The 25,558-nt window shown below is 64.0% G+C and overlaps 1 protein-coding gene across 1 annotated transcript in view; it reads left to right on the top strand.

Moving 5' to 3' along the window:
- Nucleotides 1-24,043, top strand: part of IQSEC2 (IQ motif and Sec7 domain ArfGEF 2) — a 53,294-nt gene extending 29,251 nt beyond the window's left edge. Inside the window, exons 3-16 of the mRNA XM_043534435.1 lie at nt 11,549-11,843; nt 12,283-12,687; nt 13,247-13,935; nt 13,973-14,098; nt 15,582-15,743; nt 16,070-16,192; nt 18,193-18,359; nt 19,000-19,139; nt 19,502-19,627; nt 19,864-19,963; nt 20,058-20,219; nt 20,458-20,631; nt 21,008-21,057; nt 21,598-24,043. Coding sequence (XP_043390370.1) covers nt 11,549-11,843; nt 12,283-12,687; nt 13,247-13,935; nt 13,973-14,098; nt 15,582-15,743; nt 16,070-16,192; nt 18,193-18,359; nt 19,000-19,139; nt 19,502-19,627; nt 19,864-19,963; nt 20,058-20,219; nt 20,458-20,631; nt 21,008-21,057; nt 21,598-22,545 — 3,667 coding nt within the window. The 3' untranslated portion in view covers nt 22,546-24,043. The remainder of the gene's footprint in view (nt 1-11,548; nt 11,844-12,282; nt 12,688-13,246; nt 13,936-13,972; nt 14,099-15,581; nt 15,744-16,069; nt 16,193-18,192; nt 18,360-18,999; nt 19,140-19,501; nt 19,628-19,863; nt 19,964-20,057; nt 20,220-20,457; nt 20,632-21,007; nt 21,058-21,597) is intronic.
- The last annotated feature ends 1,515 nt before the right edge of the window (nt 24,044-25,558 follow it).

Below are 25,558 nucleotides of genomic sequence, written 5' to 3'. Positions count from 1 at the left end.
CCCCCGGTATGGTTGGGCGGAGCCTTAACCCCATAAATTCTGTTAGCTCCTTATCACTGCACATTGCGGGTCAACCTTTGGCCTTCTGTGGCTTTGAGATGTCACAAAATCTCATGCATTTTTCCGACCTTCAGCCCCCATTTGGGTTTGACCTTTAACCTCAGGCGGCCTTGTGATGACCTGCAACTCCGTGACAATTGTTTGACCTTCGGCCCATTTGGGTTTGACTCCTGACCCCTTTCCATTTCATGGCTGCTGACCTTTGACCCTGTGAGGCTTGTTTTTGCCTGTGGGCCCCAGCAATTTAAGATTGACCTTCGACATCTCTAATATTGACCTTTAACCCCATAGGCTTGGCTTTCAATCTCTGACTTTCAAGCTCCGCCCCCTCCCTCCCTGTCTACTTGATTTGACCTTGAAATCCCAGCTGGCCCTTGTTTGGGACTGGACCTTTGACCTCTGTCTACATTAATGACTCAGAATCCAGCCCCGTCCCTGTTGCAGTCAGGGATTGACTCCGGATTGACCCCAGCGGGCTGAGACTAGAATCCAGCCCTGACTCCACTGCAGTCAGGGAGTGACTCCCGATTGACCCCAATGGGCTGAGATCAGAATCTGTCCCTGTCCCCATTGCAGTCAGGGAGTGACTCTGGATTGACCCCAGCAGGTGAGATCAGAATCCAGCCCTGTCCCTGTTGCAGTTGGGGGAAGACTCCAGATTGGCCCTGGAGGGCCTGAGACCCGACTCTGCGGCTGCTTTCGACTCCCTTGCGTCTCTGGAACGGACCCCGATGCCTCCACCCCCCCCTCCCCCCCAGCCCCGCTCTCCCAATTGCAGTTTACACATTTTTCTATGCAGAAGCAGAAGCCTTAACTCCCAGCCCCCCCCGCGACGCCCCCCTGCAGGAGGACAGCGACGGAGCTGCAGAAACCAGCCCACCCACCCCGCCCCCAAAAATCTGGACAACCCCCCTATGCTTCTACGGGGCTTCCGCGCCCCCCCCCCTCATCATGGCCGTGCCCTGAAACAAACGAACCTTTGAACCCTACAACGCCTGCCTCTCTGGATCTGTTTTCTGGATTTTGCTCCGACCCCGTCCCTCCCCGTCTGGACTTGCTGCGGCCTCCTCTTTTGCTTCGTACCTGCCCGAGGGCACTGGGATCGCAGGCTCGGGGAGTGCGTGTGCGTGCAGGGGATGGGAAACCTGGATCCCGGACCTGCCCCGCAGCCCTGCTCTTCAGGGCCTTGGACTGTGCCTCCCGCAGTGGGATTGGACGGGGCTGTGCTCATGCCAGCGGGCGTCTGGAACTTTGTGTGTGTGTGGGGGGGGGAGGCGGGTGTGCACGGATCCGTGCGAAGCGGGTGTCTCTGGCACCTGTCCACCAAGCAGCCTGGATGCCCTACTGGGACGTGCAAATTGGAGGAGGGGGTTCCCCAGGGTGGGGGTGGGGGCATGTGCAAAATGGGTGGCTTGCGCTGACCTGCCTGGCGCTGGGCGTGCAAAATGAATGTGACTTGGTGTGCAAAAGGGGGGTGCCTGACACTGCTCCCTCCCCCCGGCAGTCGTGCACAAGCCCACGTGCCATTTGCATGGAATGGTTGAGCGATCGATGTGCAAAAGGCTGGATGCTAATTGCCCCTGTGTGGGTGGGTGGAACAAATGTGATTTGCACACAGCTGATGACCAAAATGGGTGTGGGGGGGAATTGGCACACACCTCCCAAGCAGCAGGTGTGCAAAGTGAGTGTGTCTTGGTCTAATCTGCTGCTTAGCCAGGGTGCTAAATTATTGAGGCTGGTGTGCAAAGCAGGGGGGATTTGTGCTAATCTCCCAGCGCAGTGGAGGTGCAAAATGCAGGTAACTTGCACAGATTCCCCCCATGCTGGATGTGCAAAACAAGTGTGCATTGCACCGATCGACCATGCAGTGTGCAAAATGAGTGTGACTTGCACGGAATTCTCAGTCGGTCATCTTTGAAAATGGGTGTAATTTGCACTAATTTGTTGGGTCATCAATTTGCAAAGCTGGGAAGGGGGAGAGGTGCATATGTCCCCCTGTCGCCAGCGTGCAGGCCAAGTGTGATTTGCACAAATCTGCCATGGTGCAGAATTGCACTGGTTTCCCATGCGGGCGGTTGGGCATACAAGGTGGGTGTGAGTTGTACTAATTTGGCGTGTCCCCGATGTGCTAAAGGAGTGCGGTCTAACGAGGCAGCAAAATGAGTGTTGTCCGCACGAATCAGCCGTGCAGCCACAGAGCCGGGGGGGGGGGCGGGATTTGCACGGCTTTCCCCAGTGGTGGGCGTGCAAAATGAGTGTGCCTCACCCCGATGCGCCACCACGGCTGGCGTGCCAAACACGAGGGCTCACGGCCGAGCTTGTTCGCACCGTGGGTTCTCCAACCCGGGCACAAGTAATTTGGGGGGAGGGCAGAGGGGAATGCACAGGGATATGGACATGGGTGTCCCCCCACTGCGCCCCCTCCTCCCCATCTGCCCCATAACCCATCCCCCCTGTAAATATAACCCCAGGGGTCTTTCTACCAGCTGCTGTATGTACTGTACGAAAGGACGCCAGCTTTGTCTGGCAGAGAACCATGTGGAATAAAAGGGACCATGCAACCTGTCGCAGATTCTGTACCCCCTCTGCGCCGGATACCCCCCGATCGTCCCACGCGCCAGCCCGATGGATAACCCCAGCGTTCACCAGCTCAGCTGGACTTGGTCTGCTTTGGCTGGGAGAGCTGCAGTAGGGGGCGCTCTCCCCTGGCAGGCAGGGCCGGGCGCTGGGGGGCACCGTGGGGCAGGGGGCTGGGCAGGGGGTTCTCCCCAGGCAGACGGGGCCGGGCGCTGGGGGATGCCATGGGGCAGGGGGCTGGGGGGCGCCTTAGCATGAGACCTGAGGAGGATGAGACTGTTTCTGCAAGAGCTGGGTGTGAACCCCGGTGTCCGGGTCAAAGCCCAGCTCCAGTGATCTCATTCGGCCTCCTAAATCCAGCTGCCCCCACCCCAGAGGTGGCTGCATCTCAGCGCCGGGCGAGCCATCCCCAGGCAGCGTTATATGAGGTTGTTCCCAGCTGCCCCCACCCCAGAGGAGGCTGCACCTCAGCGCCGGGCGAGCCATCCCCAGGCAGTGTTATATGAGGCTGTTCCCAGCTGCCCCCACCCCAGAGGTGGCTGCACCTCAGCGCCGGGCGAGCCATCCCCAGGCAGTGTTATATGAGGCTGTTCCCAGCTGCCCCCACCCCAGAGGTGGCTGCATCTCAGCGCCGAGCGAGCCCTTCCCCTGCGGCGTTCCGTGTGGCGGTTCCCCGGCTGCCCTGCCCCAGGGATCGGCAGGGGCTGAGCGGTGGATGAGACCGACCCAGCTGGTTTGGCCAGGCCATGGGTGAAAAACACCCCGCTCTGGGGTGGGGACTGGGGGACCGTGGGGCAGTTCTGGCCCCCAGCCCTGGGAAGAGCCGAGAGCAGCAGGAGGTGCAGTATTGAGTGTGACCACCGGGTGGCAGCACCAGACCAGCTCGGCTATAGCGCGACTGTCCGCAATGGAACCAACCAGAGCCAGGACGCCTGGGTTCTCTCCCTGGCTCTGGGAGGGGAGTGGGGGCTGGTGGTTAGAGCAGTGGGGGGGCTGGGCGCCAGGACGCCTGGGTTCTCTCCCTGGCCCTGGGAGGGGAGTGGGCGCTGGTGGTTAGAGTGCGGGGGGGGGGGGGGGGATGGTCGCCAGGACGCCTGGGTTCTCTCCCTGGCCCTGGGAGGGGAGTGGGCGCTGGTGGTTAGAGTGCGGGGGGGGGGGGGCGGGATGGTCGCCAGGACGCCTGGGTTCTCTCCCCAGCTCACGCGGGGGCGGGGGGGGGTGTCCTTTGCTGCTGAGATGCAGCCACTGGCTGCCTGGTTGCTCCTAGCATTTGCACACTCACATACTGCCCCCTCCCAGTCACACTTCCCCTTTGCATGGCCCTCTCACACTGATGCACAAGTGCGGGGGAGGGGTTCCGCACTGAGCCCCCCCCCCCCACTGTTCCTGAGCATGGAGATGCCCCCAGCCCCTGCGCTGCCCCCCCGCCCCCACTGTCCTGGTCACCCCTCCCTTTGTCTCCCACTTCCCACTGCCTGGATATAAAAAGCACCTTGTTGTTGCCAGGCAACCCCACTCCCCATTGCTTGGCAACAGGTGGCACGGAAACGGGGCGGGGGGAGAGACAGGCCCCTTCGCCTGCCCTGCGTAGGGTCAGGGGAGGATGGGGCATGGGATCTGTGCACTACCCCCCCACCCCGTGCAAACTTGTGCCCAATGAGACAGCCACTTAGGTGCAATCCCTCCCCCCGGCGTGCATGGAAATTGAGCAGGGGCATGACCCCCCTGCTCGGGTGTGCAAATCCCCCCTTGCACACTTCTAGGAGCGAGTCAGGGGCACCCAGATGCGTCTGAGCTGCCCAGGCAGTGCCCAGCCAGTAGTGTTTGCATCCTGCCTTTGCACTTTTAGAACACCCACTCACAAGTATTTGCACACACACCCACCCCTGCATTCACACTTTTCGCACACCCAGGCACAAGCATACACAGCCAATGGTATCAGCATGTGCGTGTGCACACACACCGGCCCGTGCGCCTTTTGTACCCCCATGCACCCGCAGGCACAGCCAATAGCATTTGCACACCTACAATTACACTTTTTGCACACTCACAAGTGCACAACCCATGCTATTTGCATGTCTACATTTACACTTGGTGCAGGCCCAGTATCCTTGCATGGGCATTTGCCTGCCGCCCCATTGGCTCACACGTCTGCATTGGCACACCTGCTCACAAGCGTATTTCCTGGGCTGGCTGGGCCCAGGGGTCCGATCTGGGGGGAGCATGGCGGGGCTGGCACGTCTAGGCCTTGTTCCGTAGCGGTGGTGGGACGCTTGCACAGTGCAAGCCTCTTGCACTCCTCATCAGCCAGAGGGGAGGGGGGTGAGCTTGTGGGGGGGTGCACAGCCCCCCCCCGGCCCCACACCTTCTGGCTCAGGTGCACTAGTGGAAGTAGGGGTGGCTGGAGGAGCGGCTTTGGGGTACAATCCCCCCCCCCCCGAAGACAGGGGCTTGAGAGGCAGGAGGCCTGGGTGCAGAGGATTCTGGGAGAGGCATGATGAGCAAAGGGTTCTGGGAGACAAGGGTGAACACAGAGGATTCTGGGAGAGGGACAGACACAGGATGATGGGAGACGCGAGGGTGCAAAGGATTGTGGGAGGCTGCTGTGAGCAGAGGATTCGGGGAGGCAGGGGAGCACAAAGGATTCTGGGAGAGGCGTGGGAACAAAGGATGCTGGGAGACTGGGCTGAGCACAAAGGATTCTGGGACATGCCGGTGTGCAAAGGATTGTGGGAGAGGCGGGAGCGCAGGGGATTCTGGGTCGCAGCACACCTGCCCAGCGTCTTGCTAACGAGGAACACAGGGGCGGGAACTAGGGAACACGACCTGCTCCCAGCCGGGGGGGCGGGGGGGAACGGATGGGTGAGGGGGGGCATGAGGTAAAAAGTAAAAACTACTTCCAGCCCCCCCCCCATTAAAAGTGTTCCAGCACCGCCCCCGCCAGGCACAGGGAGTGGGGCAGGGGGCGCTCTCCCCTGGCAGCCGGGGCTGGGCACTGGGGGGCGCCAGGGCAGGGCTGGGCGCGGTCGCCCGGCCGGGCAGAGCTGGGAAGGGGAAGTGGCTGGTCCAGCCCAGAAGCTGCAGCTGGCGGGGTTGGGGGATCCCAGGCGGAAATAATGTCCCGCACAGCCCAGGGCGCAGACACGGCCGGCAGCAAGGGGTGAGCTCCTGTGGGGGGCCGGGGGCTGGGGGGGGCACTCAGGAAACAGGTGCTGGGGACGTTGTTACTGGCCCCGGCTGTTGTGTCAGCGTTACAGGCAGCCAGGACGGGGACTGTCTGCCGCTATTTGGACCAGGGATTACAGGTGGCTGGGACAGCGACTGTTCTTATGTGGTGGGAGGTACAGGCAGATGGGATGGCCATCGTTGCTGGTCGGGGGTTACAGGCGGCCAGGAGAAGACTGTCGCTATGTGGCAGTGGGGTTACAGGCAGACAGGATGGCGAGTGTTGCTTTGTGGTCAGTGGTTACAAGTGGCCAGGGCAGGGACTGTTGCTTTTTGGTTGGGGGTTACAGCCAGTCGGGATGGCGACTGTTGCTATGTGGTCGGGGTTACAGGTGGCTGGGATGGCGACTGCCGCTAGTCGGAGGTTACAGGTGGCCAAGATGGGGACTGTCAGTATTTGGTTGGGGGTTACAGGCAGGCAGGACAGGGACTGTCGCTATTTGATTGGAGGTAACAGGCGGCTGGGATGGCGACTGTTGTGACGTGGTCGGGGGTTACAGGCGGGCAGGGTTGGGGCACATACACACTGTGTTTTTCCATGAGATCTGCTCTAGTTCATACAGGGATGTATTTGGGCCCTGCCATGGCCCAGGTTAGACACGTCGTATGGGTCCCTTCTGGCCTGAGAGCCTGTGAAAACACACACACACACACACACGCATGCACGTACGCACGCACGCGCTTGTCCCCTCCAGCAGGGGGTGCAGGGACACACACAAACGGGCAGTCTCAGCCCTGGTCATGGCGCCACCACCCGGTTGTGCCAGGCGCTGCATGTACCCAGATCAACTCTCAATCTGCCTTTCACTACAGATTTTGGGGGAAGGCCCTGGCGGCACCAGGGGGACCCAGGACCAACCCGGGTGACTCCCCGCTGGGAACCTCCCTGGGTGGCTACTGACTTCACAGGGCAGGGCTGGGCTGGTAGCCTCAGGAGTGGAGTGGGGTCTGGTGGTTAGAGCGGGGGGCGGGGGCTGGGAGCCAGGACTCCTGGGTTCTCTCCCCAGCTCTGGGCTCCCCTCCCCAGGTCTGCTGGTGCCCCTCACTCCTGACCCGCAGCCCCCTGCTAGTCCCCACCCCACCCACTCCGCAAAGGTGCTGGTGCCCCAATATCTCTGTGATTGGAAGGTACCCCCCCAGTCATAGCCTGGAGGGGGTGCAATGGGGGGGGAAGACTGGCAGCTGCTGTGGGAGGGGACTCTGGCTGGCTGTGCTATTTAGGGGCTGGCGGGGGGTGTGTGCTGGAAGCTGTGGATTGGAGCTGCTGTGGAGTGGAGGAGACAGGGATGGGACCCAGGAGTCCTGGGTTCCAACCCCCGCCCCCCCAGCTCTGCCCACTAGACCCCACTCCGTTCCCAGGGGACCCAGGAGTCCTGGCTCCCAGAGTCCCCCTCTTCTCTACCCACTAGACCCCACTCCCTTCCAGGGGACCCAGGAGTCCTGGCTTTCCCATCCCCTCTTGTGCCTGAGTTTATGACCTGGCTTTTGGCTTGGAGGGGGGGGCGGATGCAGTAGGGGGAGGTCCCCCCCCAGCTACCCTCCCCCAAGTCCCCGTCACTCCTTCAACCTCCCTGCCTTTGCGTCACCATGGCGATGGTACCCAGCCCTCCGTCCTCCAGGATCCATAGCAACCCGGCATCCCCCCCCTTGCCCGTCCCCATAGCAACCATATCCCTGGCCTGCTGGCCTCATCAATAATTCCCTAGCTGTACAGTTGTTGACCATTGTGGAGGGGTGGAGGGAGGGTGGTGAGCCAGCCGAGGGGCTGTTTGTGTGTCTCCAGGGGTGGTTGTGTAAACATGCGTGCGACTGGGAGTAGTTGTGTGTGTCTGTGCATATGTGTGTGTTTGCGTATATGTCTGGGGAGGGTGCACGTGTGTGTGTTTGTGTGTACACGTTTGTATCCAGGTGTTGGTGTGTAGATGTGTGTACATGCGTGTGGATCCAGGTGTTGGTGTGTTTGTGACTGTGTGGTTGTGTGGGTACACATCTGTGTGGTCGTGTTGGTGTTTGTGTGTCTCTGTGTGTGCGAAGGTCTGTGTGCGTGTGTACACGGGTGTCTGTGTACACATCTGGGTTTGCGTGTACAGCCTTGTGAGTGTGATTGTGTGAGCTGGTGTGTGTGTACGTGAGCGTGCACCAGTGGGGATGCCCTGTCTCTGTGGGCCTGGACGTGTTGGTGTTGATGTGCTTGTGTGCGTGAACGCGCGTGTGGGGGTGTGTGTGGTTGTGTCCAGCACTTTGGGTGTGTCCCTGTCTCTCGCTCCCCACCCCCCACTCTGCTGGCTGTGGGGGGAGGGATGACCCCAGACCGTCACTCAAGAAACACGGGGAGAAAACCCAGGCGTCCCAGCCCCCGCTGCTCTGACCCACCAGCCCCCCTCCCAGAGCCGGGAGAGAACCCAGGCGTCCTGGCTCCCACCCCTCCCTGCTCTGACCCGCCAGGGCCCCCCGCCCTCCCAGAGTCGGGAGAGAACCCAGGCGTCCTGGCTCCCACCCCTCCCTGCTCTGACCCCCCCTCGCAGAGCCGGGAGAGAACCCAGGCGTCCTGGCTCCCAGCCCCCCCTGCTCTGACCCCCCCTCGCAGAGCCCGGAGGGAACCCAGAGTCGGGAGAGAACCCAGGCGTCCTGGCTCCCAGCCCCCCTGCTCTGACCCGCCAGCCCCCCCCGCCCTCGCAGAGCCCGGAGAGAACCCAGGCGTCCTGGCTCCCAGCCCCCGCGGCTCTCCTGCCGGTGGAGGGGGGGGGGATTCCCCGGCGGGGGGCTGGGGGCGGCCCCAAGTCCCGGCTCCGCCTCCCGGCTCCAGCCCAGCGCCGGGGATGGAGGCGCCGCGCCGCGGGCCGAGCTGCTCCGGGCCCCGGAGCCGCCGCTGAGCCCCGGGGACCCCGCCCCGGCCGGGCCGCGCCATGTGGTGCCTGCGGTGCGCGTCCGAGCGGCGCCGGGGGCAGATCCAGCGCAAACTGCTGCACTGGTGAGTGCGGGCCCCCGGGCCCCCCCGGACCCCCCCGGCTGAACCCCGCCCCCCAGCACCCCCGGCTCCCCCCCGGCTGAACCCCACCTCCCGGCTCCCCCCCCCGGCTGAATCCCGCCCCCCGGCTCCCCCCCGGCTGAACCCCGCCCCCCGACTCCCCCCCCGGCTGAACCCCGCCCCCCAGCACCCCCGGCTGAACCCCACCTCCCGGCTCCCCCTGCCTGAAACCTGCCGCCCTGGATCCCCCCCGGCTGAACCCCCCGGGCCCCCCTGGCTGAACCCCGCCCCCCGGCTCCCCCCCCGGCTGAACCCCGCCCCCCAGCACCCCCTGCCTGAAACCTGCCGCCCTGGATCCCCCCCGGCTGAACCCCGCCCCCCGGCTCCCCCCCCCGGCTGAACCCCGCCCCCCAGCACCCCCGGCTGAACCCCACCTCCCGGCTCCCCCTGCCTGAAACCTGCCGCCCTGGATCCCCCCCCGGCTGAACCCCGCCCCCCCGGACTCCCCGGCTCCCCCCCCGGCTGAACCCCGCCCCCCGACTCCCCCCCCGGCTGAACCCCGCCCCCCAGCACCCCCGGCTCCCCCCCCGGCTGAATCCCGCCCCCCGGCTCCCCCCCGGCTGAACCCCGCCCCCCCGGACTCCCCGGCTCCCCCCCCCGGCTGAACCCCGCCCCCCAGCACCCCCGGCTGAACCCCACCTCCCGGCTCCCCCTGCCTGAAACCTGCCGCCCTGGATCCCCCCCCGGCTGAACCCCGCCCCCCCGGACTCCCCGGCTCCCCCCCCCGGCTGAACCCCACCTCCCGGCTCCCCCCCCCGGCTGAATCCCGCCCCCCGGCTCCCCCCCGGCTGAACCCCGCCCCCCGGCTCCCCCTGCCTGAAACCTGCCGCCCTGGATCCCCCCCGGCTGAACCCCGCCCCCCCCGGACTCCCCTAACGAACCCTGGCCCCCCCGGCTGAACCCCGGCCCCCTGGATCCTCCCCAGATCCCCCCGCCTGAATCCCCCCCCCCCGGATCCCCTGAATGAACCCCATCCCCCGGTTCCCCCCCCCGCCTGAAACCGACCCCCTCCCACGGATCCCCCAGCCCCCCCGAATTCCCTGCCACCCCCCAACTACTAACTGCCCCGGGCCCCCCGACTGCCCCCCGGCCCTGGCCATGTGGTGTCTGCCGTGTGCATGAGACTGGTACTGCGGGAAGGTAGGAGAAGCCGCAACATTGGTGAATGAACCCAGCTGTCTCTGGGCCCCCCCGCAACTGCCCACCAGGCCCCAGTCGGCCCCCAGACTCCCCTGGGCCCCCCGGTCTGCCCCCAGACCTCCCAACTGCCCCCTGGTCCTCACGGCCTCCCTGTCTGCTCCTGAGTCCCCCATCTGCCGTCTGCTCCCGGACCCCCCACGCTGAGCTCCCCAGGCCCCTGACTGCACCCCCCAGGCCCGTCTGTCATTGGGTCCCTGCTGCCCCCTGCTGGAGGGAATGAACCCTGCTCTACCTCTGTGTGGGGTGGGGTTCCAGCTCTCCGTACCCTTCCCGTTCCCCGTCACCCAGGCCTCCTAGAAACACGGCCGGGCCTCAGGCGCAACACAGGGCCCCCTACCCCCAGTGCCGTCCATGGACGGCTCGCCCGGCGGTGCGATGCAGCCGTCTCTGAGGCGGGGCGGCTGGGGAACAGCCGCATATAACGCCGCACAGGGACTGCATTGGGCAAGAGAGCATGAGGGTCTAGAGCAGGAGGTGTCATCTGGGTAGAGGAGGGCACCTGCATGCTCTGGGTTCTAGCTCAGTGCGTGATCTGGATTTTCTAGGATGAACAGTGGGCCAAGTTGTCTGGGCTCTAAATCATGATGCGCACTCGATACTCTAGTGTGAACAAGAGAATAGTTTGCCGTCGTTCTAGACTGGGTCGGGCTCTTGCTGTTCTAGAGTCGGTGACCCAACAGGCAGCCTGGGTTCTAGATCAGGATAGGCCTAGAGCCGACAATACAGGCTGCTGCCTGGGCTCTAGACCGGGGGCAGGCTATTGATGTTCTAGAGTACGGCAAAGCGGCCAGCTGCCGGTGTTCTAGATCAGATTGTATCCTTGGTGTTTTAGAGACAAGCACGCAGCAGAATGGCTGGGTTCTAGATCAGGATAGGCCTAGAGCTGGTAATACAGGCTGCTGTCGGGGCTCAAGACGGGGGCGGCGGCGAGCAATTGATATTCTAGAGGGGGTGACGCTGCAAGCGGCCAGTGTTCTAGGTCTGGCTTCGTCCTTAGGGTACTACAGACAACCGGGCAGCGGATTGGCTGGGCTCCAGATCAAGACAGGCCATGGATGCTCTGGAACTGTCCAAACAAGGTTCTAGACCAGGAGGGAGGAACCGGCGTCTAGAGCTGGCAGCTGCATGGGCTGTCTGGGTTCTAGACCAGACTGCCCTCCCCTTGCTCTAGAGTGGCCAGGACACTGGGGCTGTCTGGGTTCTAGACCAGCCTGTCCTCTCGCTGTTCTAGAGTGGGCAGGTCACTGGGGGTTTCTGGGTTCTAGGCCAGGCCGCCCCCTCGCTGTTCTAGAGTGGACAGGCCATTGGGGGTTTCTGGGTTCTAGACCAGGCTGCCCTCTCAGTGTTCTAGAGTGGGCAGGAAACAGGGGGTGTCGGGGTTCTAGATTGGGGTCCGGGCTCGGTTCCAAGGGGAAGGTGCCGGCCACTCACCCCCTGCCCCGTCTGCTCTCCCCGCAGCGTGGAGGGGGACCCACCAGGCAGCGAGGCTGGGGCGACGGTGGACAGCCCGGGCAGCCAGGCACCGTACTGCTGCGGGGCCGAGCTGCCCAAGGCTGGGGAGCCCTATGACCTGGGGCCCCTGACCTCCACCGTCTCCGCCTGCCACCCCCCGGCCCCCGGGCTGCCCTGGGCCCAGCGGGCGCGGCTCCAGCCGGCGAGTGTGGCGCTGCGCAAGCAGGAGGAGGAGGAGAACAAGCGATCGAAGGCCCTGTCGGACAGCTATGAGCTCTCCACCGACCTCCAGGACAAGAAGGTAGAAGGGCCTCCGTGGCCCCCTGGGATCCGCCCCTTCCAGCCTGTGTCCCCACCGTGGCCCTCCTGGGATCTCCCCCCTTCCGGCCTGTGCCCCCCAGGAGCCTCATAGTCTGTGCCCCCCCATAACCATCACCTCCTGGCCAGTGACACACCCCCAGTCTGTGCCCCCCGGGACCTCCCCGGACGGTGATCCCTCCGCCCCGGGACCATCACCTCCTAGCCGGTGACCCCCCTGGAAACCCCTCTCCCAGGCTGCGCCCCCCCCGGCACCGCATCCCAGGCTGTGGTTCCCCTGGGATCCCCTTGGCCTGTGCCCCCCCAGGACACCCCCTCCCTACCTGTGGTCCCCCCGGCACCCACCTCTGGGCCTGTGCCTCCCCCCTGGGACTCCCCTGGCCTGCGCCCCCCTTGCCACCTGTCCCTCCCCCCCCCCGCAGGTGGAGATGCTGGAGCGGAAATACGGGGGGTACTTCCTGAGCCGGCGGGCGGCCCGCACCATCCAGACGGCCTTCCGCCAGTACCGCATGAAGAAGAACTTCCAGCGGCTCCGCAGCTCGGCCTCGGAGAGCCGCGTGTCCCGGCGCATCATCCTCTCCGACATGCGCATGCAGTTCTCCTTCGAGGAGTGCGACAAGGGGCCCGGCGCCGCCCCCTACTTCGAGGGCAAGCCGGCCTCCCTGGACGAGGGCACCATGGCCAGCGCCCGCCCCCACCTGCTGGAGCGCGGGGGGCTGCCCTACGGGGGCTCCTGCCGGGCCGGCCTGGACAGCGGCTCGCTCCACGCCTCCTCCGGCGACTTCTGCAGCGAGATCACCGAGCTGGAGGACTCCTTTGCCAAGCAGGTGGGGTGGGGACCGGGCCCCCGCTCCCTGCCCCCCACCAGGGACTGCGGGATCCCCCCTCAGCTCCCCCCGCAGAGGGACTGGGGGATCCCCCCTCCCCCCAATCTTAGCTCTTCCCCGGGATCCCCCCTCCCCACAATCTTAGCTCCCCTTCCTGCTCCCCAGGGTTCCCCCCTGACTGTGGGAGGGACTTATAGGGAGGGGCGGGGCTTGTATAGAGGAGAGGGACTAATAGGGCACTTGGCATAGGGGGAGGGGCTTATTAGGAGGGGAGGGGTTTCTGGGAAGTTTTGCTTAGAGGGAGGAGCTGGTATAGAAAGGAGGGGCTTATAAGGAGGGGAGACACTTAGGCAGTTCGTCTTAAGGGGTGGGGCTTATGGAGAATTTTGCATAGGGGCGTGGCTTGTTCGGAGGGGAGGGGCTTATAAGGAGGGGAGGGGCTTAGTTCTGCTTAGGCGGTGGGGCTCATGAAGAATTGTGCATGGGGAGGGGCTTTGCGAGGAGGGGCGGGGCGTAGGGGGCGTGGCCTCTCCTCTCACCCGCCCCGCTCCCCCGGCAGGTGAAGTCTCTGGCGGCGTCGATCGACGAGGCCCTGAACTGCCACCCGCTGCCGGCGCCGGAGGGGGGGGGCCCGGCCCCGCTGGAGAAGAGCGAGTCGAAGGAGCAGCAGGGGGACAGCGCGGCCACCTCCTTCAGCGACGTCACCCTGTACCTGGACGAGGGGGTGCCGGCCTCCCCCCTCTCCCTGGAGCGGCCCCCCAGCTCGGAGACCCCTGACCCCGGCCCCCCGCCGGCCCAGCCCCGGCCCGAGTTCTGGGGGGCCCCGCAGCGGGAGGAGAGCCGGGAGAACGGGGCCGGCCGGCGCGGCACCCCCTGCCTGGAGTGCCGGGACTTCCGCCTGCGGGGGGCCCACCTGCCCCTCCTCACCATCGAGCCCCCCAGCGACAGCTCGGTGGACCTGAGCGACCGCTCCGAGCGCAGCTCGGTCCACCGGGGCCTGGCCTACGAGCCGGACGGCTGCGGGGGCCCCAAACACCCGCCCGCCCCCCCGCCCCCGGCCCCCTCCCCCCACCCCCTGCGCCACTACCGCCCCGAGCCGGCCCCGCCCCCGCCCCCGCCCCCGCCCCCCGGACGCCTGGGTCCCGAGCACTCGGACGGCGACAACGACAGCCTGCCGAGCAGCAGCAACTCCAACGAGACCATCAACTGCAGCTCGGGCTCCTCCTCCCGGGACAGCCTGCGGGGCCCCCCGCCCCCGCCCCCCCCCGGCCCCCCCGCCCGCCGGCCCCGGCCCGGGCCTGTGCAAGCAGACGTACCAGCGGGAGACCCGCCACAGCTGGGACTCGCCGGCCTTCAACCACGACCTGCTGCAACGGCGTCAGTACCGCATCGGGCTCAACCTCTTCAACAAGTGGGTGCCCCGGGGCGGGGCGGGGCCTCCTCGGGGGCGGGGCTTCCTCGGGGGAGGGGGTGAGGGCACCGTTTCCCAGAATTCCAGTTGGAGGGAGGGTTGGCCCCCCCCGATAGCCCTGCCCCTCCCAACTCTGCCGGTGCCCCGCACTCCCGCCCCACAGCCCCTGCCGGGGCGTCCAACGGGCGGGGCCGGAGGCCGCACTCTCCGGTGCGGTCACCGATTGAATTGCTCCCGGGCAGGGCCGTGTCTCCCCCGGCTGGGAGGCAGCCTTAGGGATCCAATTGGCCAGCTGGAGCCATGACTCAGCCCACACCTCCGAGGCGGATCCCGCTCCGGCCGTTAGACCCTGAAAAGGGGCCCCTTCCCCCCGGTCCTGGAGTTCTAGGATTCCGCCCATGTTCTGGATCTAGAGCGTCCTGGAACCAACCCACCCGGGCGCTTTAGCGGGAGATTTTCCCGCTGCGGATTTGGGTGCTGCCTTGTGTTCTGGATCAGTTTATCTAGTCCGTTCTTGGCTGGCCACATCAATGAAAACACGATTGCATCTGTGATAGAGAGCCGAATTGGTCTCGAAGCCACTCTAGAACAGCAGTCGGTCTTCCTGGGTTAATGATTGGCTTAATCATTGGCTTAGAACCAGCATGTTCTAAAATGGCTCTCGAGTTGCACTGCTCTAGAACAGACAAATGCCCTACACTTTTGTTTTGCCTCAGGGCGACTGGCTTTCCTCTAGAGTGGCTGTGTTATGGAATAGCATTGAGGGCTCCAAAGAATCCAGAACCACAGAGCCAGGATTCTGGATTAACACAATATAAACTCTAGGTGGTGTCTAGATTGACTGTAATTTGTTCTGGAGTATCCCTTTTAGACTCACTGATGCTTCTACATAATCAGTCGCTATAGTACCTGGGTTCTAGGTTAACACTGGGCTGTGCTTGAATATGTATAGCAGATGTACTGTGTGTTCTAGGTAACCCACAGCTGGCCAGACGTGTCTGTCCCAAAACGTAGTCTCGAACTTTTTCTCAAGACCTGCAAAAGCCCCCCTGAGATCCAGGTGTCCAGCACTGTTAGCTAAGTCCTTTGCTCTCAGCAGGCAATGTTTTCTAGAATGAGCACGTTCCCAACCTCTGATCTGGAACAACAGAGTTACGCAGATGTTCTAGAACAACATCTTGTCTGCAGTGGTGCGGCTCTGGGAGGGCACTGGTCTAGATCAGTGAGCTCCTGTTGGAAGTGTCCAAGAACGGTGGTCTTGAATGACTTGCTTCTAGAACAGCGATGATCTGGAATGGCCATGTTCCTTCCAGAGGGGAACTGGCCTGTGTCCGGTCTGGTTCTAGGGTAGAGATCTAGCCATGTTCCTGGTTTCTCACCACCCTCCCCTAGTGTCTGCTCTCCAGTTCCCATAGCCATCTGCCCCAGGGAAGCGGTGTTCTAGAGGGTGGTGACTCTAGATCCTTTCTCTCCATGCCCACAGGAAGCCGGAGAAGGGGATCCAGTACCTCATTGAGAGAGGGTTCCTCTCGGACACGCCAGTCGGGGTCGCTCACTTCATCCTGGAGCGCAAGGGCCTGAGCCGGCAGATGATTGGCGAGTTTCTCGGCAACCGGCAGAAGCAGTTCAACCGCGACGTTCTCGAGTAAGGGGCTGCCGGGGGGGAACAGCTCCAGCAGGGGATGTTCTGGAGCAAGGGGGGGCATGGAAGCCAGTACCCAGAGCAAAGACAGCAAGCACAAATTGATCTAGAGCATGTGATCTAGAGTAGGGTGTGTGTGCTGTCTGGAGAGGAACAATTGTGGGCAGCCAGTGGGTTCCCGACCCACCTTCCTGGGGGCGGTGGAGCTCTAGCTTTGGGCGTCATCCTGCACATTCTCCCACGAGACGCTAGAGACCGCTGGAGCATGGGAGGGATCTCTGAGCAGCTTCTGGAGGGGACCCAGCACTGACCTGCCCTCCCCTTTCCAGCTGCGTTGTGGATGAGATGGATTTTTCCAACATGGACCTGGACGATGCTCTGCGGAAGTTCCAGTCACACATCCGGGTGCAGGGGGAAGCGCAGAAAGTTGAGAGACTCATCGAAGCCTTCAGGTCGGTTCAAGAACCTTCCCAAGGTGCTGAGGGGCGGTCAGCTCAATCGCTGTGAAGTCTGGCGTTCTAGACCTGGGACAGGCGTCGTATAAAGCGGCTGGCGTTCTAGAGCACTGACGCCTTGAACAAGCTCGGTGAAAGCCTGACCCGTTCTGGAGCAGGATTGGCCTTCTTGCCACTCCAGAACCCACGGGGGGGGGGGTCAGCTCAATCGCTGTGGTGTCTGGCGTTCTAGACCCGGGGCGGGCGTTGTATAAAGCGGCTGGCGTTCTAGAGCACTGACGCCTTTAACAAGCTCGGTGAAAGCCTGACCCATTCTGGAGCAGGGTTGGCCTTGTTGCCACTCCAGAACCCACGTGGCCTTCTAGAATACAGCCCATCTTGGTGGTCTGCTGGGATGTCCTGTAGAAGGCTGCAGGCATTGGTAGGGGCCTAGGACGTGCCCACAGTCCATGTTCTAGATAGATGCACCACATTCTAGAACCTATTTTCTAGAACCCATGTTCTAGATGGATATTATTCCAGGATGCGCCTGTCCGTCTAGAATAGAGTCTGTGTCGATGAGCGCCCCAGTGCCCTAGCAGGCCGGCTGCCCTGACATGCAGCCAGCCGTCTAGAGTGGGGCTGGCAGCGACTTAGCTGGAGAACACGGCCGGTGTTCTACACCGGGGGTGCTGGCAGACCGTGTTCTAGACTGTGACATCACTGGCAGCGCTCTAGAACACGGCCTGCCTTCACCAGCGTCGCTGGAGACAACCACACAGCAGGCGTTCTAGACATGGCTCTCGCAGGGCGGTCGATGAATCGCATTTCACTCCAGCCATTCACTCCAAACAAATTAACTCGCTTAAAAAAACAAATCGCGAATCAGCTCCGTTTTAATCGCACTGTTAAACAAGACCAGAATGCTGATTTCCATTGATTATAAATAGTTTTGGGATGTTTTTCTACATTTTCCAATACGCTGAAGTCAAATAAACACAGAAGACACGTGGACAGGGCCAACATTACGTTGTTGTTTTTGACTGGATGTTTTTCTCCATTTTCAAATATCTTGATTTTGGTTACAACACAGAACGCAAAGTGCACAGGGCTCACTTTTTAGGGTTATTATTTTTGACTGCAAATATTTGCCCTCTACAAAAGAGAAACCAAATAACTGGTATTTTTCAGTTCCTCTCGGTCCCGTCCTGTCGTGCAATCTCGTAATGGTGCAAGGGCACTTTACAAATGTAGAATAATCTTTTTTTACACAACTGCACTCAGAACCAATGCAATGTAAACCTTTAGTGACTACAAGTCCACTCAGTCCTACATCTCGCTCAGCCAGTCGCTCAGAGAAACCAGTTTATTTACATTCACGGGAGATCATGCCACCCGCTACTTTTTGACAGCGTGACCTGAAATTGAGAATAGGCGTTCGCCTGGCCTGGTTGTAGCCTGCGTGGCAAGGTATTTCCATGCCAGATTCGCTAAACATTCGTATGCCCCTGCATGCTCCGACCTGTAGCTCGCGTTGTGATTGAAATCAGTATATTTCAAAATGCAGAGAAATATCCCAAAATACTGGTAATCGGTGGAAATTGGTGTTCTGGTCTTGTTGAAACCGGCGAGGAATCGCGAGTCATTCTTTTAATGGTCCGTCCACCCTAGATTCTTGGCCGTTTGACTTGGTGGCAATCTCATATCTGCTCTAGAACAGGCAGGGATCTAGATCGGCTGTGATACGCCACAGGAGTCTGGATCCTCTGCTCTAGAACAGGCCGGGATCTAGAATGCCAGGGTTCTGCAAACGCCGCATCAACAGGGCATGTTTTGTTCTGGAGCATGCTGTGGAGGGCGATCTAGAAGGCACTCATGTCGGCAGCGATCTAGAACACAGGCATCACTCTGGAATGTGGATGATGTTCTAGAGTGGTCTAGAAGGCGGTTCTAGGCTGCGCTGTGCTGTGGTGGGGGAAGGGGAAGGAGGATTATTCACCCTCTGCTTCCCGGCGCAGCCAGCGCTACTGCGTCTGCAACGCCCCGCTTGTGCGCCAGTTCCGGAACCCGGACACCATCTTCATCCTGGCCTTCGCCATCATCCTCCTCAACACCGACATGTACAGCCCCAGCGTCAAGCCTGAGAGGAAGATGAAGCTCGACGACTTCATCAAGAACCTCAGAGGTAAGCGGGGGGAGGGGTGCTCGGGAACCTGTCGAATCCCCCGATGGTACCAGGATATAGCTGGGAAGGTACTTCAGAGGAAAGTAGCTAGATCCCTGGTCTAGAAAGAAACAGGATCCAGAATAGCTGGTTGACGGGGGGACTGTGAGCAGAGCTGCTCTAGAACCTGCCCCTAACCCCCATCGACATCCAGAACATGGGAGCCCAGGGCTTTGAATGGCTGGGGCCTGCGCCAGATGAGATCTGTGCCTGGGATCTAGAACAGATGGGGGGGGAATCCTCTGCTCTAGAATGAGCTGGGCTCTGGAACTGCCAGGAGTTGTGCAGGAGGTCCGAGAGGCCAAGGCCTGGATCCTCCTCTCTACAACAGACTGGGATCTAGCACAGCTGTGATCCACACCTGGGGGCGGTGGGCTAGAGCCACCGGGCCTGGACATCTGCTCTAGAACAGCCGAGAGCCGCAGCGGGAGCCAGAGCCCCATCTGCTCTAGAACAGGCTGGGATCTAGAATGCCCGGGTTCAGCACCAGAGGCCGCAGCCTCTGTTCTAGACTTGCCAGGGCTCTGGGTTGAGGGGGGGGACTTGTATGGTGTTTGCCCCCAGTCATCGCCGGGTCCGTCTGTGCATCTTCCCCCCCAAGGGGTGGATAACGGGCAGGACATCCCCCGCGACCTCCTGGTGGGGATCTACCAGCGCATCCAGAGCCGCGAGCTGCGAACCAGCGACGACCATGTCTCCCAGGTCCAGACCGTCGAGCGCATGATCGTGGGGAAGAAACCGGTGAGTGGGGCGGGGCTTCCCGGGAGGGAGGGGCCTCATAGGGAAGGGGTGGAGCCCTGGGAAGAGGGCTTTGAGGGTGGGGCTTTTTGGAGGGGGGCATGGCCTGTCGGGGGAGGGGCTTTTCAGAGAAGGAGGCGGGGCCTCAGGGGAGGGGCTTGGGTGGGTGGGGTCTCACAGATGGAGGCGGGGCCTGAGGGGTGGGAGGGACCACTGGGGATGTGTAGGGGAGGAGCTTGATGGAGAAGAGGGAGCATCGGGGCCTCGGGAGGAAGGGAGGGGCCTTTTGGTGGCTTCTGGGGGTGGGACTCTTGAGTAGTCTCCACCCCCTCTGGCCCCACTGACCTTCCCCCGCCCCACGCCAGGTGCTGTCCCTGCCCCACCGTCGCCTGGTCTGCTGCTGCCAGCTCTATGAGGTGCCCGACCCCAACCGGCCCCAGCGGCTCGGCCTGCACCAGAGGGAGGTGTTCCTCTTCAACGACCTGCTGGTGGTGAGTGGGGGTGGCCCGGACACCTGGGTCCCATCCTCATCTAGTGGGCTGGGGCGGGGGGAGCTGGGAGACAGGACCCCTCGGTTCTCTCCCAGCTCTGGGAGGGCAGTGGGGGCTGGTGGGTTAGAGTGGGGTGGGGCTGGGAGCCAGGACTCCTGGGTTCTCTCCCAGCTCCGGGGCAGGGAGGGGGCTAAAGGGCAGAGCCGGGGACTCTCGCTGACCCGCCCCGCCCCCAGGTGACGAAGATCTTCCAGAAGAAGAAGATCATGGTGACGTACAACTTCCGCCAGAGCTTCCCCCTGGTGGAAATGCACCTGCAGCTGTTCCAGAACTCCTGTGAGTGCCCCTCCCGCCTCGGACCCACAGCTCCCCGCTGCCCCCCGCCCCCCGAGAGAGCCGGGCCTGAGTCTCTGTCCCCCCCTCCCCGCAGATTACCAGTTCGGGATCAAGCTCCTGTCGGCCGTGCCGGGCGGGGAGCGGAAAGTGCTGATCGTCTTCAACGCCCCCAGCCTGCAGGACCGGCTCCGCTTCACCAGCGACCTGCGGGAGTCCATCGCCGAGGTGCAGGAGATGGAGAAATACCGCGTGGAGTGTGAGTGCCGGGCGGGCAGGGGCTGCGGGGCAGGAGTGGGGAGGGGGACAGGGCTGGGCTGGCAGGGGGCTACGAGGCGGGAGTCGGGGGGCACCGGCAGGGCTGGGGGGGCAGGGCTGGGCTAGTGGGGGGCTGCGGGGTGGGAGTGAGGGGCGCCGGCAGCGCTGGGGGGGCAGGGGGCTGCGGGTCAGGAGTGAGGGGCCCCGCTGGCACCTGACCCCCCGCCGGCCCCCCACAGCGGAGCTGGAGAAGCAGAAGGGGGTGATGCGCCCCAACGTCTCCCCGGCGGGGGGCCCCAAGGAGGCGGTGAACGGGACGCTGACCCGGAGCAGCCTGGAGGACACCTACGGCCTGGGCGACGGGCTGAAGCGAAGCGCCCTGAGCAGCTCCCTGCGCGACCTCTCCGACGCCGGTGAGCCGGGCCCGGACGCCTGGGTTCCTCCCCGGCGCTGGGAGGGGAGCGGGGTGTGGCTGGGAGCCCGGACTCCTGGGTTCTCGCCTGGTCCCCTTGGCTCCTGTTGGGGACTTTGGCTCCCCCTGGTGGCAGAAAAGCCACGTGAGCCGCTCGGCCAATAGGAAGCTCCCTGGATGGGGGGGGGCGGGACGGGGGGCGTGGCCTGGCTGGGTTAACCCCCGCCGTGCCGGGGGATGGCGCTCGCTCACTCTGCTTTGTGCGCTCTCTCGCTCTCTCTCGCTGGGGGGTTACCCGGAGGCAGTTTCGGTGGGGGGCACTGTTGGGGGGGGCCAGCCTCGCTAATCCCTGCTGTTGCCCCCCCCCCCCCGTGCAGGCAAGCGGGGCCGCCGTAACAGCGTGGGATCCTTGGACAGCACCATTGAAGTAAGTGGGGGGGGGCTGCGGTGTCCCCTCCCCCCCCCGCCGGGTGCCCCTCTCTCCGCCTCCCTCTGCCTGTCGCTCCAGCTCCGATCCCCCATCGCCCCCCCAGGGGCCCCGCCAGGCCTCCCAGCATGCTCTGCTCCCGGCTGGCCTGCCGGACACGCCCCCCTGCCCCCACCGCAGTCCGCTCAGTTCCCAGCATGCTTTGCTCCTCCTGTCACGCCAGCTCCACCGGCTCCTTACGTACAGATCTGACCCCCCCCCGCATTTCCGGTAGCCAGTGGGGGGAGGGGCTTGTACAAGTATGGTGTGCATAAAAGGGGTGGGGCTTGTAAAAGGGGCGGGGTTTATCACAGGGGGTGGGGCTTATAAAAGAAAGTGGGGGGAGGAGGGGGTGGGTCTTATGAGCGGGTGGGGGGGTGTCATAAAAGTGGGTGGGGCTTATCCAAGGGTGGTTCATAAAGTGGGTGGGGCTTGTAGAAGGGCGGGGCTTCGCGGCCAATGCTCTGATCTCTCCCTCTCTCTCTCTCTGTCTGCCCGCAGGGGTCTATCATTAGCAGCCCCCGCCCCCACCAGCGCATGCCCCCGCCCGCCCCGCTGGAGGACTACAAGGCCCAGGCCCGCCCCATCTCCAACTCCTCCTCCTTCCTGGGCTCCCTCTTCGGCAGCAAGCGGGGCCGGGCCCCCTTCCCGCTGCCCCCCGGCCAGGCCTCGGCCCCCTCCTCCCACCCCCCGCACCCACTGTCCCCGCCCCCCGAGGGCCCCTCCAAGCTGCAGGCCCTCCACGCCCAGTACTGCCACGTGGCCCCGCCCCCGTACCCCCAGCAGCCCCCGCCCCCCCAGCAGCCGGCCCCGCCCCCCCCACTGCCCCCCGTGGCTGCCGCCCTGCCCCCCCGCTTCCACATGTCCTCCCAGCCCCCGCTCTCGGCGCCTCCCCAGAAGCAGACGCCCCCGGCCTTCCCCCTGGTGCACCAGCATTACACCCTCCAGCGGCCCGGGCACCAGAGGCGGCTGCACCAGCTGCCCCCCTCTGCCGCCCCCTCCACCCACCCCCCCTTCCCCCTCCATGGCCGCCAGCCCACCTCACCTCTCCCCCTCTACAGCCCGGCCCCCCAGCCCTCCCACACCTACCCCCAGCACCTGCCCCAGGGGGGCGGGGGGCAGCACACCCTCCACCGCCAGCCCCCCAAGCACTTTGTCTTCAGCCACCACCCCCAGCTGGGGCAGCGCGGGGGGGGTGCCCCGCCACCGGCCCCCCACCACGGCCCCACCCACCACCACCACCACGGCCCCACCCCCCACTCGCCCATCCCCCCCCACCCCTCCTACCCGCCTCTGCCCCCGCCCTCGCCCCACACCCCACTCAGCCCGCACTCCCCCGGGGCCCCCACCTCCCCGCTCCCCCAGCATGCCCCCCTGCACCCGGGAGGGGGACAGGGCAACCCCAACCCAAAATCCAAGCCGGTCAATAGAATTAGCACCATGGTCTGAGAGCCGTGCTGCAGGGGAGGGACGGGGGGCAGAGGAAACCCAGACAGAGGGGAGCCCCGATCCCTGGCAGTCATCCCCTTGCCCTACCCCAGCTTCCCAGGACCGGCGAGGGAGGAGAGACCAGATCGCAGCAGAGAACAGCCCCAGCTCGTGACAGCGCTGGATGGAAGAGTCCTGGAAGCTGCAGCTCTGCACAGATTTGTGCGGGGCGGGGACTGTGGCCGGGGGTGGGGCCGGCCCCTTAAATGAGGGGGAAGGCCGGGGTAGTGGATGCCCTATCCCTGCCCTGTTTCCCCCACCCCCTGGGGGCCGCCGAGAATTCTGGGAAATGTACCCCCCCCCATTGCACTAACTTTCATTGCACAGCCCCAGGTGGTCCGCTGCGGGGGAAGAGGGCCCCCTTTTCATTTGCACATGGCTTGTGAGTTGCTGCTGCTTGGCCTGTTATTTTTTTGGGGGGGGGAATCCCTGGGATATTGGGGAGCCAGATCTGGGGGGGCATCCCCCCCATTCTTACCCGTGTCTGTAATAAGGGCTACTCCCGGCGGGAACCGTTTTCCCTCCCCTGAACACCTATTCTGTGATTTGCACTGACAGAGAACCCCTCCCTCCCCCGCAAGGCCCCCCAAACCTGCCCCACTCCCCGGTGCAGAAAGGGATCCCATGGGGGGAAACCCCATGAAACTCCATTAGCCCCCTCCCCATTTTCTGGGCCCCAGGGCTGTTTGTTTTGGGGGGGGGAAACAGTCCCTATGCAGCGTTATGTGCGGCTGTTGCCCCGCCCCAGAGGTGGCTGCACCTCTGCCCCAGTGAATCTTGTGCACTTTATCCCCCCCCTTGCAAATACAATCTGTCCCTCCCCCCACTTGAATATCCCCCTGTCCCTCTGTTTCTGATGGGTGTCCCCCCAACACACACAGCTGTGGGAGGGGAGAGGGGGCTAGGAGCCAGGACTCCTGGGTTCTCTCCCTGGCTCAGGGAGGGGGGTTTTAGGGAGGGAGAGTAGAGAGAAACTGAGGCAGAACTCCAGAGTCCTCACTCCAAGCCCCTCCCCGGCTCTAATCACCAGACCTGCCCCCCCCCCCCCCCTTCCCAGATCTGGGGTGAGAACCCAGGAGTCCTGAACTAAAGGATTTCTGAAGCCCCTTAGCCTACCCTGTCCCCTTTGCCCCTCCACCTCAGGGCTGTGCACCCCAGTTTCTCTTGGGGTCCCCCCAATGTCTGGTCGCCCCCCAGCATGCACCTCCCCCGCCCCGGTACCCGCGTTGAATTGGTTTGTTGTACAGACCCCATTGTATATAGTATACATTATAAATAGCGGGCCGCGGAGCGGGGCCCCCCTGTGCGCCACACAGGCCGGGGCACCCCTGGAGTTCCTGGCTCGACGTTGACGAGATGACCGTATTTTTGTTCCCCCGCCCCCCCGGTCCTCCTCCTTGTATATAAGAAACTGTACATTTGATGCTTCATAAATGACCGACCGTCCTTTCCGTGTTCAGCCTCTGGGGTACGTGTGTTCTTTACCCCGCCTCTGGGGGGCGCTGGGGGGCTGGGCAGGGGGCGCTCTCCCCTGGCAGGCAGGGCCAGGCGCTGGGGGGCACGGTGAGACAGGGGGCTGGGCAGGGGCGCTCTCCCCTGGCAGGCTGGGCCGGGCGCTAGGGGGTGCTGGGGGGCTGGGCAGGGCCAGGCACTGGGGGGCACCGTGAGGCAGGGGGCTGGGCAGGGGCGCTCTCCCCTGGCAGGCAGGGCTGGGGGGTGCAAGGGGGCTGAAAAGGGCCAGGCACTGGGGGGCACCGTGAGGCAGAGGGCTGGGCAGGGGGCGCTCTCCCCTGGCAGGCAGGGCTGGGTGCTGGGGGGCGCCGTGGGGCAGGGAGGAGGGGTGGGGGGACACTGTGGGCAGGGGGTGAAGATGGCACTACAGAAGCCCTGCTGGTGTCGAGGCCCTAGGCTGTTGCTCCAATCCCCCTGGAGTTAGGGTGTGAACCCCGGTGTCCGGGCCCAAACCCAAGTCTGGCAAGGATCTTGTATTGCTGTATGGCCCCCCCCACCGTTTCCACGGGACATGAGAATCTCTTACACGTCCCATCCCAAACTGCGACATGGCCCTTCCCTGCCGCCCCGCCCCAGAGCTGGCTGCATCTCAGCCCCAGGCCAGCCGTCCCCATGTGGCGTTATGTGTGGCTGTTCCCCACTGCGCCCTCCCTCCCCAGAGCTGGCTGCATCTCAGCCCCAGGCCTGCCATCCCCATGTGGCGTTACGTGTGGCTGTTCCCCGCAGCCCCGCCCCAGAGCTGGCTGCGTCTCAGCCCCAGGCCAGCCGTCCCCATGTGGCGTTATGTGCAGCTGTTCCCCACCGCGCCCCCCCTCCCCAGAGCTGGCTGCATCTCAGCCCCAGGCCAGCCGTCCCCATGTGGCGTTATGTGCGGCTGTTCCCCGCCGCCCCGCCCCAGAGCTGGCTGCATCTTGGCACTGGGACAAGGACGCCGGGAACAAGAACCCGTGACACCAGCTGGGCTGAGACCCCAACAGGCCTCGTTTCTCCCCTGTGTCCCCAACTGGCAGGGGAGGGACTGGGCTAGGACTGAGCGGCTGAGGGGTGGGGAGGGGGGAGGGGGACGAGCTGGGGGGCCGGGGAACGGGGAGTGGTATGGGGAAGGGGTACGTGTGGGGTGTGGGGGGGAGGGGTTGGGGGTTGGGGGCTGGGGAAGGGGGAGGGGCTAGGGGGCTGGGAAAGGGGGCGGGATCTGGGTGTGGGAGGGGTTGGGGGCTGAGGGGGAGGAGGGGGCGGGGCTGGGAGATGGAGGGGGGGTGGGCGGGGCAGGAGCCAGGTAACAGGGGGCGTGGTCTCCTTGCGCCCCGCCCCCTCCTCCCCTTCCTGTTTTCCCTCCCTGGGCGCACGCGCACTGCGGCCCTTTAAACGTGCGCAAGAAGTCCCGGCTCCCCCCCTCCCCGGGCCGCTGGCTCCCCTCCCCGGCGGAGGCGACAAGCATATCCCTCCGCCGCGGACTATTTTC

This window comes from Chelonia mydas, chromosome 23 (assembly GCF_015237465.2).
Source record: "Chelonia mydas isolate rCheMyd1 chromosome 23, rCheMyd1.pri.v2, whole genome shotgun sequence".
Lineage (NCBI taxonomy): Eukaryota > Metazoa > Chordata > Testudines > Cheloniidae > Chelonia > Chelonia mydas.
Note: the sequence above shows the minus strand (reverse complement) of the source record. Positions and strands in the feature narration are given on the sequence as shown.